The sequence below is a fragment of the Brienomyrus brachyistius genome, chromosome 2, assembly GCF_023856365.1.
Source record: "Brienomyrus brachyistius isolate T26 chromosome 2, BBRACH_0.4, whole genome shotgun sequence".
NCBI lineage: Eukaryota > Metazoa > Chordata > Actinopteri > Osteoglossiformes > Mormyridae > Brienomyrus > Brienomyrus brachyistius.
Genome location: NC_064534.1, coordinates 11,785,090 through 11,802,265, shown reverse-complemented (window position 1 = coordinate 11,802,265; position 17,176 = coordinate 11,785,090). Strand labels below are relative to the sequence as shown.

At 39.2% G+C, this 17,176-nt stretch overlaps 1 protein-coding gene across 2 annotated transcripts; it reads right to left on the bottom strand.

The window, feature by feature from the left end:
• Positions 1-394: 394 nt before the first annotated feature.
• Positions 395-10,523, bottom strand: LOC125725227 (aldehyde dehydrogenase 1A1-like). Of its 2 annotated transcripts, XM_049001995.1 has the most exons (14): positions 10,360-10,523; positions 9,351-9,455; positions 8,178-8,318; positions 7,816-7,945; positions 7,601-7,662; positions 7,338-7,466; positions 5,800-5,913; positions 5,404-5,506; positions 4,776-4,960; positions 4,142-4,306; positions 3,673-3,830; positions 1,904-1,978; positions 1,589-1,691; positions 395-1,173 (listed from the first exon to the last, which is right to left on the bottom strand). In XM_049001995.1, the coding sequence occupies exons 1-13, from the start codon at positions 10,468-10,470 to the stop codon at positions 1,619-1,621; spliced, it is 1,551 nt and encodes a 516-aa protein (XP_048857952.1). In that variant the 5' UTR covers positions 10,471-10,523; the 3' UTR covers positions 395-1,173; positions 1,589-1,618. The 2 variants fall into 2 exon arrangements, with proteins under 2 accessions (XP_048857952.1, XP_048857946.1); XM_049001989.1 differs by having other exon boundaries at positions 395-1,691.
• Positions 10,524-17,176: the final 6,653 nt, after the last annotated feature.

Sequence of the window (17,176 nt, the reverse complement as noted above, 5' to 3'; positions counted from 1 at the left end):
AGTTTTATTGAACGTACATGTAAAGTCCATGACTTTCTCTTAATATGAAAATTAAATGAAACAAGACATATGTTACCTGCATATGAACAAGACCCTTGTTTAATAATATAAATGGTTTCACTTTGAAAAGATTATGGGTGTGGTTATCACTGATATTTTTGTTGTGTATATATGTATTTTAAATTGAAATTTGAAATAGGAAAACTGTACAAATAGATATGTACACTGTGTCACAGTTGCCTTCCAGTTGATACTGGAAATAGTGGCACACACGATGTGTTCTGTGAATGTGTCTGAGGTTGAATTCTGATTTGGAAAATCCGTTTCTGGGATTTACGCTACAGTAGTAATGTTTCGTCAAATAAATGCATAATAAAACTCAAAAATCATATACTTGATAAGCATTAGCAATTTTTATTGTCACTACCGATACACCGATTAAGCAACAGAATTGTAACACATCACACTTTTATATTCAATTTACCATCTTCGGCTTGTTGAGCCACATTGGAACACCGATTTCAAATGGGCAAAAGAGTTATTTATATTTAGGAAGCTAGCCGGAACACTATCTCTAAACTTAAAATAAGAAGGTCATCAGTGAAATAAAAACAATGAACTGTTGTGCTCCGCCTTCTGTGATGTCATTGTACTGAATGTTACTGAGCAGCTTTTCCAAACACCTTCTGCCATGTTTCCGGGCAGAATGAGACATTTATAGATTTTATTCATTATTTAATCATATATTTGATTTATGTTATTTTAGTAGTAATGCATTAATAATCAAAGATTAAACATCAAATTTAGCATTGTTTGTTATATAAAGATAATGTATGAGCAACTGAGGTAATACAAGATCAATCTATGAACTAACAATTCTGCATTCAGCTAAAAATTCTAATATACTTTATACATTTCCGTGTTACATTGTCGTTCTTCTGTATTTTACTTCGTCACACCAATTGGCTAGCATCTGTAACATGATCAGTTATCCAATGCTCTTCAAATGTTATACATGATGGTTTGTTTCACATGTTTAAAGAAAAAAAAAATGCAAAAATATCTACAGTTGCCATAATTACCTCTGTGAACTGATCTTGCCCTGAAATGGCCTGGAACCCATGCAGGGTGTAAAGCAGCCTTGTGCCCTGTGCCTGGGATGGGCTCCAACCCCTGACCAGGTTTAATGGTTGGAAGACAGATGAATCCATAGATGTAATGTACATAAAATACTGCTTAATCTTTCAAAAATAACACCTAGCATCAACAATGAATGTCTCCATCTTGGCCTAGCCTATATATACCAAGATGTACTGGTATATGCAAAATATTGCATGACTCTGAAAGTTTAAATAACTCGCATGGCTGCATCTGTTGTTTTTATAACAATGGTTCAGTTGCATTAAGATTTCTTGAAATTTGTAAATAATTATAACTCATGTACATTGTAAATTAATTTCGAATCTTAAGCAGTTAAGTCATCGTGCTCATTCATACTCAGCAGAGACTGAAGCATACTAAATAATGGCCGTTAATAGCGACGTTCAAAACAGCTGGAAGAATAACCTACACGCACCACTAAACGTACTTCATATGCAGTCCCACGAGGGATTTTAATTTATGAATTCTTCTGTGGAATTTTGATGGTCACAGTCTTTACTTCCGTGTATTCTTCCAGACCATATTCACCCCTGCATGGCAAGACAAAGGAACGTGGTAAACAAGGAGTTGTTTATCTCAGTGCGCTACATTTACTCTGTTTGAGCTTTTCCACAGAGAAATGCAAGTGGCCTTTCAAAAAATAATAAGATACACTACATAGACTATGAACGTTATATATTGATATCATGTCTATAAAAGAAAGAGGTAATCTTATTCATGTGCAATGAGGGAAATAACTTACATTTCCCTTCCGTTTCCTGACATCTTATATCCACCAAACGGGCATTGAGAAGACACTGCGCCGTAGCAGTTGACCCTAAAAAGAACAAGAAAATGCAAACAGCTTGCAAGTCAGTTTACTGATTAAATGTATTTCCTACAATGTCTCTTGAATATGCACATGCAATGAGAACATGGTTACAGACGCTGCTCTACTTATGAATGAGATACGTTCTGAATGGCCGTTCGTAACTTGAAATGTTCGTAAGTCGTTATTCGACATCATTTTAAGGGTATACACAAGTACAAAGAACTAGGATGCTGGGAGTACGCACGCTACGCTGCTGCACGGCGGGAGTAGCGGCCAGAAGTTGTACTAGAAGGAACTGGTGCGCAGAAAAAAACAATTGATGTTGTGGACAGGAAACGGGAGCAAAATGAACACAATTTGAACTTACAGTCGTCTTCGTTTGTATGTCCGAAAGTGTGTTGAACGTTCGTAAGTAGAGGAGCATCTGTATATCACTTTCATATCAGTGTTTGCTTAATTGGTTAGATGATCCAAAATTGAACTGTATCACAGAGCTATCAGCGTTTACACAGATCAACAATCTGTACTGTTTTCCAGGCTTTTTGCAAGGATTTAAAGGCTTGCAGAAACAAAGCCCTGCATTCACTAATCAGAGATTGTAGCCACCTAAATCACACATTTTGAAACTGAAACCAAGGCCAATAGAATGTATGACAGGGATTTTGTAGCCCATGCTCTATTTTATGGTTCCATGCATCCATGACAATAAGACTTCAAAACCCACTGTCAGCAGGATTACTGTGCACTGTAATTCACTACCGGGGTAAACCAATAGAAGCCAACAAATAACTATTGAGAAACGGGTCAAACCAGTGATTTACAACACATGGTAACGTCATCCGATTTGGATTTTTAAAGTCTTTTCTATTTCTATCAACCGAAAAAAACTGCATCGGCATGGGGAGGCATGTACAATTGATACAAATGACATTACTTACCTTACTCTTTTTTAAACCTACGTTAGCAGTGACATAGTCGCTCTAAGTATTGCTCTGTCACTTGTTGTGAAAGACAGTACCCTTCCGTTTCAGAGAAGAATGTACTTTTGGCAAGAGGAGAAAGGTGACGTGTATTACAAGGCCCCTTATTTTCAAGCCCTATGATAAAGTGAGAGTGAGTTCTGAGAAGGAGGAGGAAAGAGAACTTTACTGGAAGACAGAGGGCCAGAGTGACTGCATGTCCTAAAGCCGCTCTATTAACGAGAACATATGGGCGTCTGCCAGGATCAGCTCTTCTGCTGTCTTACACCTCCTGCTGCGAGAGGACAGTTGCAGGCTTTCATTTCTTTTTTTGATGAACACTGCGAGGTTACACCATCTGAGCTTAACCACATGATCAGCATCGAGTCCCCATAAAATAAACTCTGGCTTCATCGGTGACACTTTGACGGGACACAAATAATATATTATTATACTAGTACTTGTGCATTAATTAACCACAAACAAAGTCTTAGTTACATACTGATTTCATGTTAATTGATCATTAAGGGCTTTGTTTCTAAAAGGATGACGAATTGTTCTCACTGGAACAGAGGCCCTTGTCCTTAGCTGAGACTGCCCCAGCTAGATAAAAAAAAACTGGGTAACACTTTACTTAAGGGGGCAAAAAAGCCTCCCTGCTCCGTACATGACACCCATGCAGTGCACTGAAATCCTGTAATCTTGTAATTGTCATTGAATTTGAGTGGTGAGTTTTCTTACCAGACTGTACCAGCCTGCAGTGCAGAGGAGATGGTGAGTGCTTTGTTAATGTCGTTGGTGAACACTCCTGCTGCCAATCCGTAGTGCGTGTTATTTGCCCTCTTAATCACTTCCTCAGTACTGCTGAACTTCATTATCTGCTGGACTGGTCCAAAAATCTAGTACAAAATAACATTCTTGTTCACATTGACATTCTTGGTCTCATAAATTAGGCTGTCCATAACTCACACAATCCCCAGCTGATCTAATAGCTTATTTTTAATTAGCAAAGGTCTTAGCATGTGTCCTTCAGATGAGCGAGGTAGCTATGGAGAAGCCTGGCATTGGTGCCCCCTAAAAGGGGGCCTGCGGATGCCCCCAAAAGGTCTTCCGGAAACGCCAAAGTGGCGGGCAGCTGGGAAACATTCCGACTGCGCATTTCAGGGGGAAGGCCGGGCAGCGTTCCCCGCATGTGGCACGGAGCGCTCACCTCCTCTTTGGCGATGCGCATGTCGTCGGTGACGTCTGAGAAGACTGTGGGCTGAATGAAGAGGCCTTTCTGCCCCCAGGCCCCGCCCCCGCACTCCAGTTTTGCCCCGTCTCTCTTCCCACTTTCAATGAGCTCCAGGATTTTATCAAACTGTTTCTTATCAATCTGTAAGAACATGTGCGTCACATAAACCAGAGACTTTAACGGTCACCTGATGCAAAACATGCCCCATTCATTTCAAGCGGAGCTGAATAAACATCTATAAGTTATTCTTATCTAATCCCTGATAAAACTCTAAACACTTAATGAAAAGCACATTTTTTTACAGAATATAAAGTGGCTACTCTATGTGACATTGGGTATCGCATTGCAATGACTGAAAAACAGGTTTTTTGTATTTATTACTAATTTCATACCCATCATCAATACTAATACACATGGCTGACTAAGGGGGGCTGACCGGGTCAGTTCCCATTAGATTTTCCTCCATCCCCTCCTAAAAGTTTTCAGACAGTTACAAATGTTTTTTTTTCTTTCCTTTTTTTCATTTCAGTTCTGATGCCAAACCAAAATCTGACACATTCACAAGCCCGCCCAGTACCAGGTCTGTCAGTTTAGCACTATAGCCCAATACCTGTGGTCCCTGGTCCACACCGGGCACTAAAGGGTTTCCCAGGACTCGTTTCTTGGCCCGCTCCACACTCCTGCGCACGAACTCCTCATAAATGGGCTCTTCCACAAACACCCTGGACCCTGCGATGCAGCACTGGCCCTGGTTGAAGAACAGGCCATGGTGGGCTTGCTCCACAGCATGTTCCACTGGGCCAGTTTGGAGGAGAGACAGGAAAGATCTCAGACAAGGCAATTAAGCACTGGCAATACATCTTCTGTTACGCCGAGATATTATGAACAACAAGAGATCGTTTTATTAATATCGATGAAAAACTCATCCAGATGCTTTGCAAATGCCGAAAAATAAAACGGCAATTGAATTACTTCAAAACATTAAAAAAAGCAAAAGGACAGAACTCATGCCCAATTATTTAGAGGATCTGGGACTGCTGAGGAAAGTTAACAAAAACGCTGTAATATTTGCATAATTAGTCAAAATCAGGGTTCATTTTAAATTAATCTGCAACCAGTATTAATTTGAAAAAGAAGACCCTGTACTGATTATGATTTACATTCACTGTTGATATGGAAATGACACGGATTACTTTGAAACTAAAGCTGAGCCACAAACAGAGAAAAACATCACGCACAGTCACAATCTGCAAAAACAATGTTGGGGCTCTTTCCTCCAAGTTCCAGAGTGACACGCTTCAGGTTACTATCACCTGCTGCCTTCTTAATGAGTTTTCCAACCTGCAATGAGGGCAGAGAAATGAAAAAATGAACCACTGTGCTTCACTACTCATGCATATATCATACAGCACTGTGAGGCCACCATGCAAATTCTTTATTCAATTTAATAAATCTTTAAAATTTGAAATATATATTTTTTTTACAAATACAACATAGCGCTAATGATACAATGGTCTTTCCCTCTACTTTTGATAAACGCGTTAGATAAATGTAAATAAATAAATAGATATGCATAACCCAGGGCCATCTACTATCTGAGGTGTGAGTGGAGGCTCAGAATGTACATGACATACGCTCGTGGAGCCGGTGAAGGCCACTTTATCAATGTCCATGTGATGGGCGATGGCATGGCCTGCTGTGGGTCCATATCCCGGTACAACATTTACAACACCTGCGGGAAATCCTGCCTGCATTCAAACGAGGGGACACAGAGAAAAAAAGGTCACAGGTTACCACAAATTATGTCACTACTTTATTTTTACAGAGAAAATGTGGTCAAACAACATGAACATGGGAAGTACATGCAGACTCCTCACAACATGGAGAGTACATGGGAAGTACATGCAGACACCTCCCCACATGAGGAGTACATGGGAAGTACATGCAGACTCCTACCCACATGAGGAGTACATGGGAAGTACATGCAGACTCCTCACAACATGGGGAGTACATGGGAAATACATGCAGACTCCTCTCAACATGGGGAGTACATGGGAAGTACATGCAGACTCCTCCCCACATGAGGAGTACATGGGAAGTACATGCAGACTCCTCACAACATGGGGAGTACATGGGAAGTACATGCAGACTCCTCACAACATGGGGAGTACATGGGAAGTACATGCAGACTCCTCCCCACATGAGGAGTACATAGGAAGTACATGCAGACTCCTTGCAACATGGGGAGTACATGGTAAGTACATGCAGACTCCTCCCCACATGAGGAGTACATGGGAAGTACATGCAGATTTCTCACTACATGGAGAGTACATGGGAAGTACATGCAAACTCCTCGCAACATGAGGAATACATGGGCATTACATGCAGACTCTTCGCAACATGGGGAGTACATGGGAAGTACATGCAGACTCCTCGCAACATAGGGAGTACATGGGAAGTACATGCAGACTCCTTGCAACATGGGGAGTACATGGGAAGTACATGCAGACTCCTCGCAACATGGGGAGTACATGGGAAGTACATGCAGATTCCTCGCAACATAGGGAGTACATGGGAAGTACATGCAGACTCCTCGCAACATGGGGAGTACATGGGAAGTACATGCAGACTCCTCGCAATATAGGGAGTACATGGGAAGTACATGCAGACTCCTCGCAACATGGGGAGTACATGGGAAGTACATGCAGACTCCTCGCAATATAGGGAGTACATGGGAAGTACATGCAGACTCCTCACAACATGGGGAGTACATGGGAAGTACATGCAGACTCCTCGCAATATAGGGAGTACATGGGAAGTACATGCAGACTCCTCACAACATGGGGAGAACATGGGAAGTACATGCAGACTCCTCGCAACATGGGGAGTACATGGGAAGTACATGCAGACTCCTCGCAATATAGGGAGTATTTGGGAAGTACATGCAGACTCCTCGCAACATGGGGAGAACATGGGAAGTACATGCAGACTCCTCGCAACATGGGGAGTACATGGGAAGTACATGCAGACTCCTCCCCACATGAGGAGTACATGGGAAGTACATGCAGACTCCTCCCCACATGAGGAGTACATGGGAAGTACATGCAGACTCCTCACAACATGGGGAGAACATCTAGACTTCCTAGTTTGCAGGACTCTGCTGTAGCCTCACCTCTTTGATGAGTGTTGTCATGTGGAGAGCGGACAGAGGCGTCTGCTCGGCCGGTTTGATGACCACGGTGTTTCCGCAGCACAGTGCTGGGGCAATCTTCCATGTAAACATCAGCAACGGAAAGTTCCACTGCGCATGGGTCACAGAAAATGCAAAACAACACGTCATTATGGAGGCTTACCTGCCAAATATTCCAGATAAATTTCATGATGATAGCCTTATCTCTTGGGTAAAGAACAAAGCCCGGTATCTGCACTACTCACCGGTATAATCTGACCACACACCCCTATCGGTTCGTGCCGTGTGAACGTGAAATACTCGCCATCTGAAACAAAAAGAAAATCAGCACAAAATTAATGGGTCTCTTATTGCGTGCATGACATCATGTTCATGGTATGTAGGTGCAGGAGCTGTGAGCCCATGAAGATCAGCAATGCTGTGAAACTATTCATATAACAAAGAAAATGTACATACTCACCTACTGGGATCGTCTTCCCCTGAATCTTGTCAGCCCAGCCCGCGTAATAACGAAGTGTTTTAATCGTACCAATCAAATCCGCATAGTAGGCTGTTAGGAAAAGCTTCCCCGAGTCAATGGCCTCTAACGTCTGCGTTCAACAGAGAATGAAACAGGTTTCACTTATTATTATTGTTTTTGTTATTATTATTTATTCAATCAGGGATGAGTGAATAATGCTGTGGATTCTTGTACAAAATAAGTCTCTGGGGAAGCTGAAAGCATTTATTCTTTCTCATAACAAGCATTCCCATATTTATTGACAATGATGTGACAGTAAGAGGTGTGCAGGTAGCGCTCGGCTCAGGTGAGAAGGGCCTCACAGCCAGTGTCTGCCGGTCCCGCTCCACCAGGTCAGCTAGCTTGTCCAGCAGACGTCCGCGTCCGGAGGCGTCCATCTGACGCCAGGGAGAACCCAGCTGAAAAGCCTGCCGTGCAAATTTCACAGCTTTGTCTATGTCTTCCTGCAAAAAAAAAGAGATCAATAAAAGATGATGTATACATGGTGCTTCTCAGCATAAGGCCATATTTAAAGTACTAAAGAGTGAATTCTTCTTTGCGTGTCATTTGTTTTTTGCAAAAATTGCAAATCAATATAAGCAGTATTATAGTAAAACTGATGACAAATTTAGTATGTACCCTGTAAGTTTACATTCTTTTTCTTTATCCTTTATATTCTTGCCGAACAATCTAAAAGATAATACATTACATTGTCCTGAGCTACTTAAAGCTGCTATGAAGCAGAAAAATGTCTGATGTGTAAAAACGTGATCGCAGAGCACTGGGTCTTAAGTGCTCTCCTAGTTGCCATTGTGACTGTTTCAGTCACGCTCCCTAAACAGAACACAGTATGAGCTCGCAGCCAGAAAATACGCATTTCCCCTATCCGGCGCTCACAACGGAAACCTCTCTGATTACTAATTCACTTATCCCACCTGCACTGATTAAAACATGTCTTAGGTTACCGTTTAACCCTGTCCTCCTGGGAATGTTTACAGTATCCCGCCTTTCGTGAAAGGCCAACAACCATTAGACTACTGCTTCCTATGCACTTTTCATATTTGCAGGGTATTGATAATTATCAGCTACTTATATTCCTGTGTCCGCAAATGCACTGAATAAAGTTAGGGATTATAATGAAAAAGAGAGATTTCTATGCAGATACACTATGGTATACACTTACAGTTATCTATTGCAACCAAATAGAGAAAATAAAATACTGAATATCACTGAATATTAAGATAAAATTTTGTGAGGACCTGATTATTCTTGACTGTATTGACTTCTGTCCGTGGCATAGCTGGAATTATAGCCTATGGGATTGGGCTCTTGACAAGTTATGGCTGTACATGCAATTACTTAATAGATGTGGATGCAATTTTGATGATTTTTCTCTGAGTTTGGTGAGGTGGTTCACTGATGGCTAACAAGTCGGACTTTGGAGCAGCCAGACAAACTCTCTGGCTGACTGGTAAGTGGCTGCTTGGCTCACTCACTTTGTCTCCCTCCTCGACCTCACAGATCAACTCCCCGGTGGCCGGGTTGTACACTGGGATTCTCCTTCCGCAACTGGAATTGTGCCAGTCATTGTTGATAAATATCTGCAAGGCCAAAAATAGGACAAATTCACAGAACAAGAATGCTAACATTTAGTTCATATTACCCGCTGAAATCTGAACCTTAAAACTAAAAAGAAGTCTACATAAATTCCAAAGCAGGAAATTCATATGAGAAAAATATATTTCTAGCACATAAATATAGTAATTCATGATAAATAACTGTAGCAAGGGGCTGAAATTAATTACTGGATTTCCATTTTAATCTATGCTGAAAATTAATGCAATCAAATTAAAAAAGACATAAAACTGTTCTTATACACAAAACAAAATACTTATAAACATAAAACAAACTGCATGGCTAAATATAGATAGTATTTAATTGTTGCAATATCTTCCATGTATGCATGGAAGTTCAGGTTACGTAGGTGTCAAAATTTCTGAGTGTAAAAACCTTTCAGAGGAAACAATTTAAATCAGTGGAAGCAGATATGAACACACACACACACACACACACACACACACACACACACACACATATATATATATATATATATATATATATATATATATATTCACTACATAGTTAAATCTTTTTATCTGTTCACCATGTAACTATGAGTAGCTATGACAAACACTGATTACATGTTGGAAACAGCCTTTGGTTTCTGTTATGCCATAAAGCAATTAATGATTATCTTCTACTGCCAGACTTCAGCTGACTTCTGAAAGTCTTTTGAATGGTTTGTGAAGCAGCTAATGCTCTAAGTACTCTTAGAAATGTAACAGAATTGTCAAAAAAAATCTGTTTTTGCATAAGCAACACTGCGTAACTTTAAATGCTTAAAAACAAGGGAGTTTCAAACTGCGCTCGCTAAAACAAACCAACTCATAATCACATTCCACACCCTAATAATGGCTAATAATTAAAGTGTCCACTGCCACTGACCTTGGTGTACTCAATCTTAAGGTCGCTGACTGGTACAGGCAGTCCTGTGTCCACAGAAGCAGGCGAGCGCTTGTGGCCATTGTACCGACTATCACTGGATTCCTTGCTCATGGTGTGTTGCTGGTTTTCTGAAATATACAGGTGCAGCTCAAAGTGCTGGACTAGGTCTGTTAACCCCCAACATGCAGCGGGACAGTCATTGGAGGATAGGTGGGCAAACAGGAATGGTTAATTTGCATAGTTGCACATGATTGGATAGACATAACACTGCCTATAGAACTTTGTACTTCTCTATCAGAACCTACAAGAGGGAATTTGTGGTTGTACCTGCTCATAAAAGTAGTAGAATATTACAAGAAGTTGTACTTTTGCTGCGGATGAAACACACAATAGTTGCTACATAATATTAACCTTACGATAATTATTTTTACTGGAAATAATGAGCAATACTAAACCTAGAGACTTAAGATTTATGGTGATTTTATATTCAATACTCAGAATTGAAAAGGGTGCCACAGAATGAAATATTTCAACATTAGTAAGAAAATAGCTAAAAGCACATTACATATGTATAATCATAATTGAATATTTAGTATTTTGTACAGATTGGCTACTATTTGAACATTTGTATTGTGTAATATAATGCTGGGCCTAAAAATGTTGGGTCATGCGTTTTCATTAAAAGTTGACGACAAGGCTGGTAGCCTGTTGCTTTAACGGAATTCAGTTCAAAGTTATGGATTGGCTACGGTTTTGTCACCTGACCTGAATCTGAGAATCTGAATCTGAGTTGAAGTTCAGGTGCTTTATCTACTGTGACTGAAAGATGACATACATTCAGTGCACAATGATGAAAGGGATTCATTTTATACATTTATTTATCTATATTTATATACTACAAATTATGTTTCATTGTAAAGAAAAGAACATGATGCAGGATAAGAATAATTATGAACCATGTTTAAATTCTTAGTTTTTTTTAAATGCATTTTAATTAATATGCAAGTTAAGTTACTGTTTAAATAATTTGTTTAATAAAATAATAGACAGCTTAAACTGAGCAAAATATATTACAGCTAAATTAGCGTTACATTATTTTTATTAATTAATTTTTTGGAAATGTATGCCTGGCCTTAAGTATGTAGATACAAAAAAGTCTCAGATGTACTTTCTATACACGTAAGACTGTCTGTTAAAAAAAAATCAATATTTTTTAAAAAATAATACTTCAGTAAACAACCTGAAATGTGATCTGTCTTTTGCTTTACTGGTTGTGTTTGTTAGTCTTTTAATCTAACATAAATTTCCCTCCAAAAATGAAAACATTTACTTGAAAAAGTATAGCATTTATTAAATTAATACATTTCAAGAATACTTAAAGCGTGTGTACCTACGAAATGTATTATACAAATTATCACCAGGGTTTAAAGTTAGATAATAGATTATTATCATACATTGTTTTGTACAAACGTGTTGCATAATAGCGAATTCATAAAATATTACTCTAAATTAATAATCACTAAACAACAGAAATTAAATAAGGATTATTGTGAAATTGATACAGAAATTATGTTTATTAGCTTTCTCTGTTGTCTCTCAGCCACTTCATTAATATATAGATTATACACTTATTGTTTTTACAATAATACAATTGTAAAATTGTAATACAATTGTAATACAATTGTTTCCCTTTCTTGTCTTATATTAGCAGACGGCCTGGCTGCACTGACAATTATGAATATACAACAAATCTGAAAACATATTATTGTAAAAAACAAAACAAAGACATATTTTTACTTAAATACTTTGCTCCTGTAATAAATATAGATTTCCAAATAATAAAAAAAAATCACACTGATTCCAAAAATAAGTATGAAACGATTTTGCGTATCTTAGCGATGAGAAATCACCGAAAGCAACCTTACCTTTGCACAGAGAAGGAGACTCCCCAACAGCCTGGTCGTCAACATCAACCACTGACATCATCCAGTGGACCCTGTGGAGAGCTCGCTCTTAAAACGCAGTCGTGCAAATTCACTCTCTCTATATATATGCTCTTGGGTTAAGAGTCCACTCTATACTGCACCCAAACAGAATTCAGGGTGTCATGCTCATCTCATTGGGGGCTGATGCTTCAAGCAAACACTTTAATCAGCATTGAATTGGAACCAATTCACATGATTCACTTTAAAATGGAGCGTATTGTACACTACCCTCGAGCTACTTCTGCTACCGTTCACTGGCCTGACCATGTAATGCGTATTGTCACTTTGACGTGACGGCCACATCCTTTTCTTCATCACCTCCATGCTGATCCAATCCACTTATTTTTTCCAAAAGGGATTTTTAAAAAAAAAACTTAAGGAAAGGTTTTTACACCACATCAGAATTTTACATGCCAGTTTAAAGACAGTAAAACTTAATAACTGGGAAGATGTTTGCTCTGATAAGAACACCCCCCCCCCCACCCCCCCCCCCACTGGTTCACCGTCTCCTTGAAACAATGAGATCACATGCTTGCGTCTGGTGCCTTCCTATTTTTGGGCCACACTTACCCAAAACGCTGTGAAAGTCCTTTGAGAATTATCTGTGGGCTGGGACAACATAACCTTTCTGATTAACCCTAGTTAAAATAATAAAACTGACCGCTGAGTGATGTTTCGGAATTCTATGATCTGAAACAAAAGGCAGTCATACTCGTTGGCTATTTTCTGCGCACATGTGTAACATCGACTCTCTCTTTGCCGAAAAATGAAGCGTTAACTTTCTTGGCGTTATGGAAATGCAAGCGTCATGCATTTCTCAATGCAAGGCTGATCTTGGTCTTTACAAGGGCGGGTACTTATAAATGAATTTGTTCAGTTTTTAAAGAAAAAATAGGCTGTCGTAGTATTTTAAATTAAAATAGAAATTAATGACATAAAAAAAAAAAAAAATATATATATATATATATAGGTATATATATATATATATAAATATATTTATAGATATATATAAATAAATACAGCCATAGTGAGTGTTACTTAGCTACTAATTAACTCATAAAAAGACACTGCGACATTTAGAAGGTAAAAGGACCACTTGTCTGGAGACCCAAACCTCAACTATGAACTCATTATCAGTGGTTGACGTTGACCAAATCCAAAATGGCAGTTGTATAGTGGTGTATCGATTAACATTCTCTGCACTGGCTCATTTGCGTGTGAGACAGAGAGGATCCTCATCGGGAGCCAGTTTTGTTGGAGTCTCTGCAGACTCGACATGGCCGCCCCATGATGCTCGGAGACTCCTGGCAGTGCTAATGACATGCGGGAGGAGTCTGTGTGCATGTGTGTGTGTGTGTGTCACTGAGGAAAACGGGCCCCGGTAGGTCAAAGGAGGTGTCATGTCCTGACAGCAGATGGTGATGCCTGATTGAGCCTGAATGGACCAGACGTTCCTCTGGAAGGAATGAGAGAGCGAGCGAAAGAATGAGGGGGGATGAAGGAAACAAAGCGTAAAGAAAGAAAAAGAAAAGCAATCAGCTGGTTGTGAGTATATTGTGGAGCTGAAGACCAAATTAAGGCAAGAAACGGAAGGTTAACCTAAAAGAATAACAATTTTATATACTGCACTCAAACTTACTATTCCTGATACACATGGGTGGAACTACTCACCCACTACTGAGCATGACACACTTGAGTGTTACAGATCCATTACACCACGTAATAAGTATGCAACTACCCCTCCCAGGAAAACATATGATTAAGGATTCAAAATACTCGTTCATAAAGCATTATAAATATGGCTATAAATATTCACCAAAAGACATAACATATTATAGTCATGTTTATTATGCATTATGAATGCTTTATGAAGCTCTCATATGTAACACACTATAGACACCTTTATAATTCAGTACAAATCATCCATAATGCTTATACTGAACATTATAATGCATTATAAAGGTATCCATAGTGCATTATAGATGAGAGTTCATAAGGCAGGTATAATGAATAACACACATGGCTATACTGCGTTATGCCTTTTTATAAATATTTATAGCCATGTTTATACTTTATGAATGCATTATTATTTGTTATAAATCTGTTTCTAAATTACTAAAAACATGGCCTTAAGTAAAGTGTCACCACAAATTGCTGTTCCTCTCTGCCTAAAATGATTATTTTCCCATCCAGTTTTGTATTTGCAGGATCAATGTCTTCATTTATGTTGGGGTCTCTTCTGAAGAATATGTCTTCAGGATTGAACAATGCCATTGAAGCCAAATGCATGCCCATTTTAGCATATACCTAATCAGTCTGTATCCAGCAGCATTGTAAATCCTATAAAAGTGACCAGGAATTTCTTTAAAGCCTATTATTATTATTATTATTATTATTATTATTATTATTATTATTATTATGCGCCTCACACCTCCACGTTTGGGGGTCTGAATCTCACCTTTTCTCGCTGTGTACAGTCTGTTCTGCTTGTGTGCTCTGTGTGTTTGATGGACTATCAGGCTGAAGGGGGTGTACTTTTCCATGTGTCTTATCTTGTCAGGGATATCTTCCACCCCCCATCGATTGGATGTTGACTCCTGGTAGCCATATAAAGCGCATTCTTCCCAAAAGTCTCTTCTTGTTTTGCAACCATTATTCTCATTTCCAACACACTGAGTCTCCTCATAATATGACTAAAATAAGATTGCTTTAGTTGGTTCATTTGCACGTCAGGCTCGATTTGATCCAGAAATCTAGTCCTTTGTTTTCCTTGCAGTCCATATAATTCTTAGACGTTTTTGCCAGGACGCAATTGCTGGTCAGACCGGACATCATATCTCAGAGATGAACCTGGGCTGGACTTTTACTGATTGCATTGAAGTACTATTGTGGTAAGAGTACTGGCTCAAAGAGTAATGAAACAATGACATTACACAAGAGTTTTGTGATTCTGATATTAGTTTAGCAGATCTCTAGATGAAAGCTTTATAACTTCACTTAGAACATTACTTCTTTTCTGGAAAAGATGGCTTCTGAACAAAGCAAGTAAATGTGCTTGGGGTCCGGTCAGTATATAGCTCCTTTAAAGAAATATCTATATCTTCAGGTTGGCGGTGTGGATTAGAATCTGCCAGGAGAGACTGCATAGTGTGTAAAAAGACTCTGTTCAGCCGCACTTCAAAGCGAAGCCGGATCAGTGGGGAACAAAACGGGCACGACAGAGCGGACTAAGCACTAAGCTCTTTCTATTCACCATCACGATGAACTGAAACGCGGCTCTCTGAGGAGATGCTGCTCAGTGTACGGTCAGCTACAATTTCGGACTGCTCTAGGCACAATGCTTTCTATCTCCCAATCATTTGGAATGGATTACAATTGTTCAGAAATTGCCCGCTCTGGGCACTGATATATATATAAAAACCCATTATTAAACACGTCCTTACCTCTTCACCAGCATTTCGAATGATGATATAAACTCGATATAAAGCTATAGGCGACCACCAGGGAACGTGAGGCCTTAGACGGTAATTGCCAGCTGGAAGTGTTTCCGTTCTGCTCTAAACCGGCCACCCAGAATCGTGCAGGATGTCTGGAAGCAGCCGCCCGTCCAAAACAGAAATTTCAGATATATTAACGTACAAAGAAATAAACAAACAAACAAACAAATAAATAAATAAACGAGAATATATACACACCCTCGAGTTAATTATTGATTAAATATTTTAATGTATGATCCTTATTGTCATATATTACTCCATATCATGTTTGCCCTGTGATGGACTGAAACTGAATTGCTGTCTTTGAGTTGCCTGTAGTTTGGGTGTGATTGTGCATGTGTGTGTGTGAGTACCCTGTGCTGGATTGGTATCCCGTCAAGGGAGTTCCCTGCCTTGTTCCCTTTGCTTCTTGCAATGGGCTCCAAGCGCACTACAACAGCTATATAGTACTGTTTAAGCACTTACAGAAGATGAATGAATAGATGTCCTAGCAATGTCTATGGGCTACAAGTTTGCAGCATAGGAAAAACAGGAATAATGTCTAATATGTATGTAGTTTTTAACTTAATTTGAGGTTCAGCTGAACTTTTATAAGTTTCAGCAATATAGACATACTAAGTCTTAATTCTAACGTGCATAATTGCATTGAAGCATTGAGGGTGTTTCCTAGATAAGTTATCAAACTTCAGAACATCATGAATCCTTGCCAAGTTCAGCATAAAGTTCCCATATCCTGGATTACTCCCTTGTTCTTATTGCCAGAATTCAAGAATTTCTTCAAGCATGTCTAAAGCCAGTAATTTGCCTTATCTCAGGCTGCTTGGCCAATGCCTTGCTCTGACAGATACATCTTACTTTCTCATTCCCCAGGCATTACAATTAGAGTCTTTGTATTTACAAGTCATTTCACAAGTTCCATGGAACAGATACTCAAAAAGACCTGAGGAGAAACGCAGCAGACTGGCAAATAAATTAATAATTAAAGAGAAATTTCTTTTTAAGGAGATAAGACCAAAGCTAAATACCGTGAAGACAGTTCATTACATTAGACTATTATCTAAATGAGTTCATCAGGAAGGGAGATGGGAAGGAATCTTCCTCTCATGGCGTTACATTGTTTCTGCGCAAACCCAGCGGTGAGAAGCTATTGGTTACGCAACCGGAAGGTGGAGAGTGCACAGAACACCTCCAACAGCCATATAGAAAATCATAACCGTAAAACGAAAAAGTACTTCAGTGCCCTAAAGCTGCGTGACTAATCACAGTATATGTGATGTCGATGAATCACACATTTAATGTATATGAAATATTCTAAAGTTTTTCAGCAGAACTATC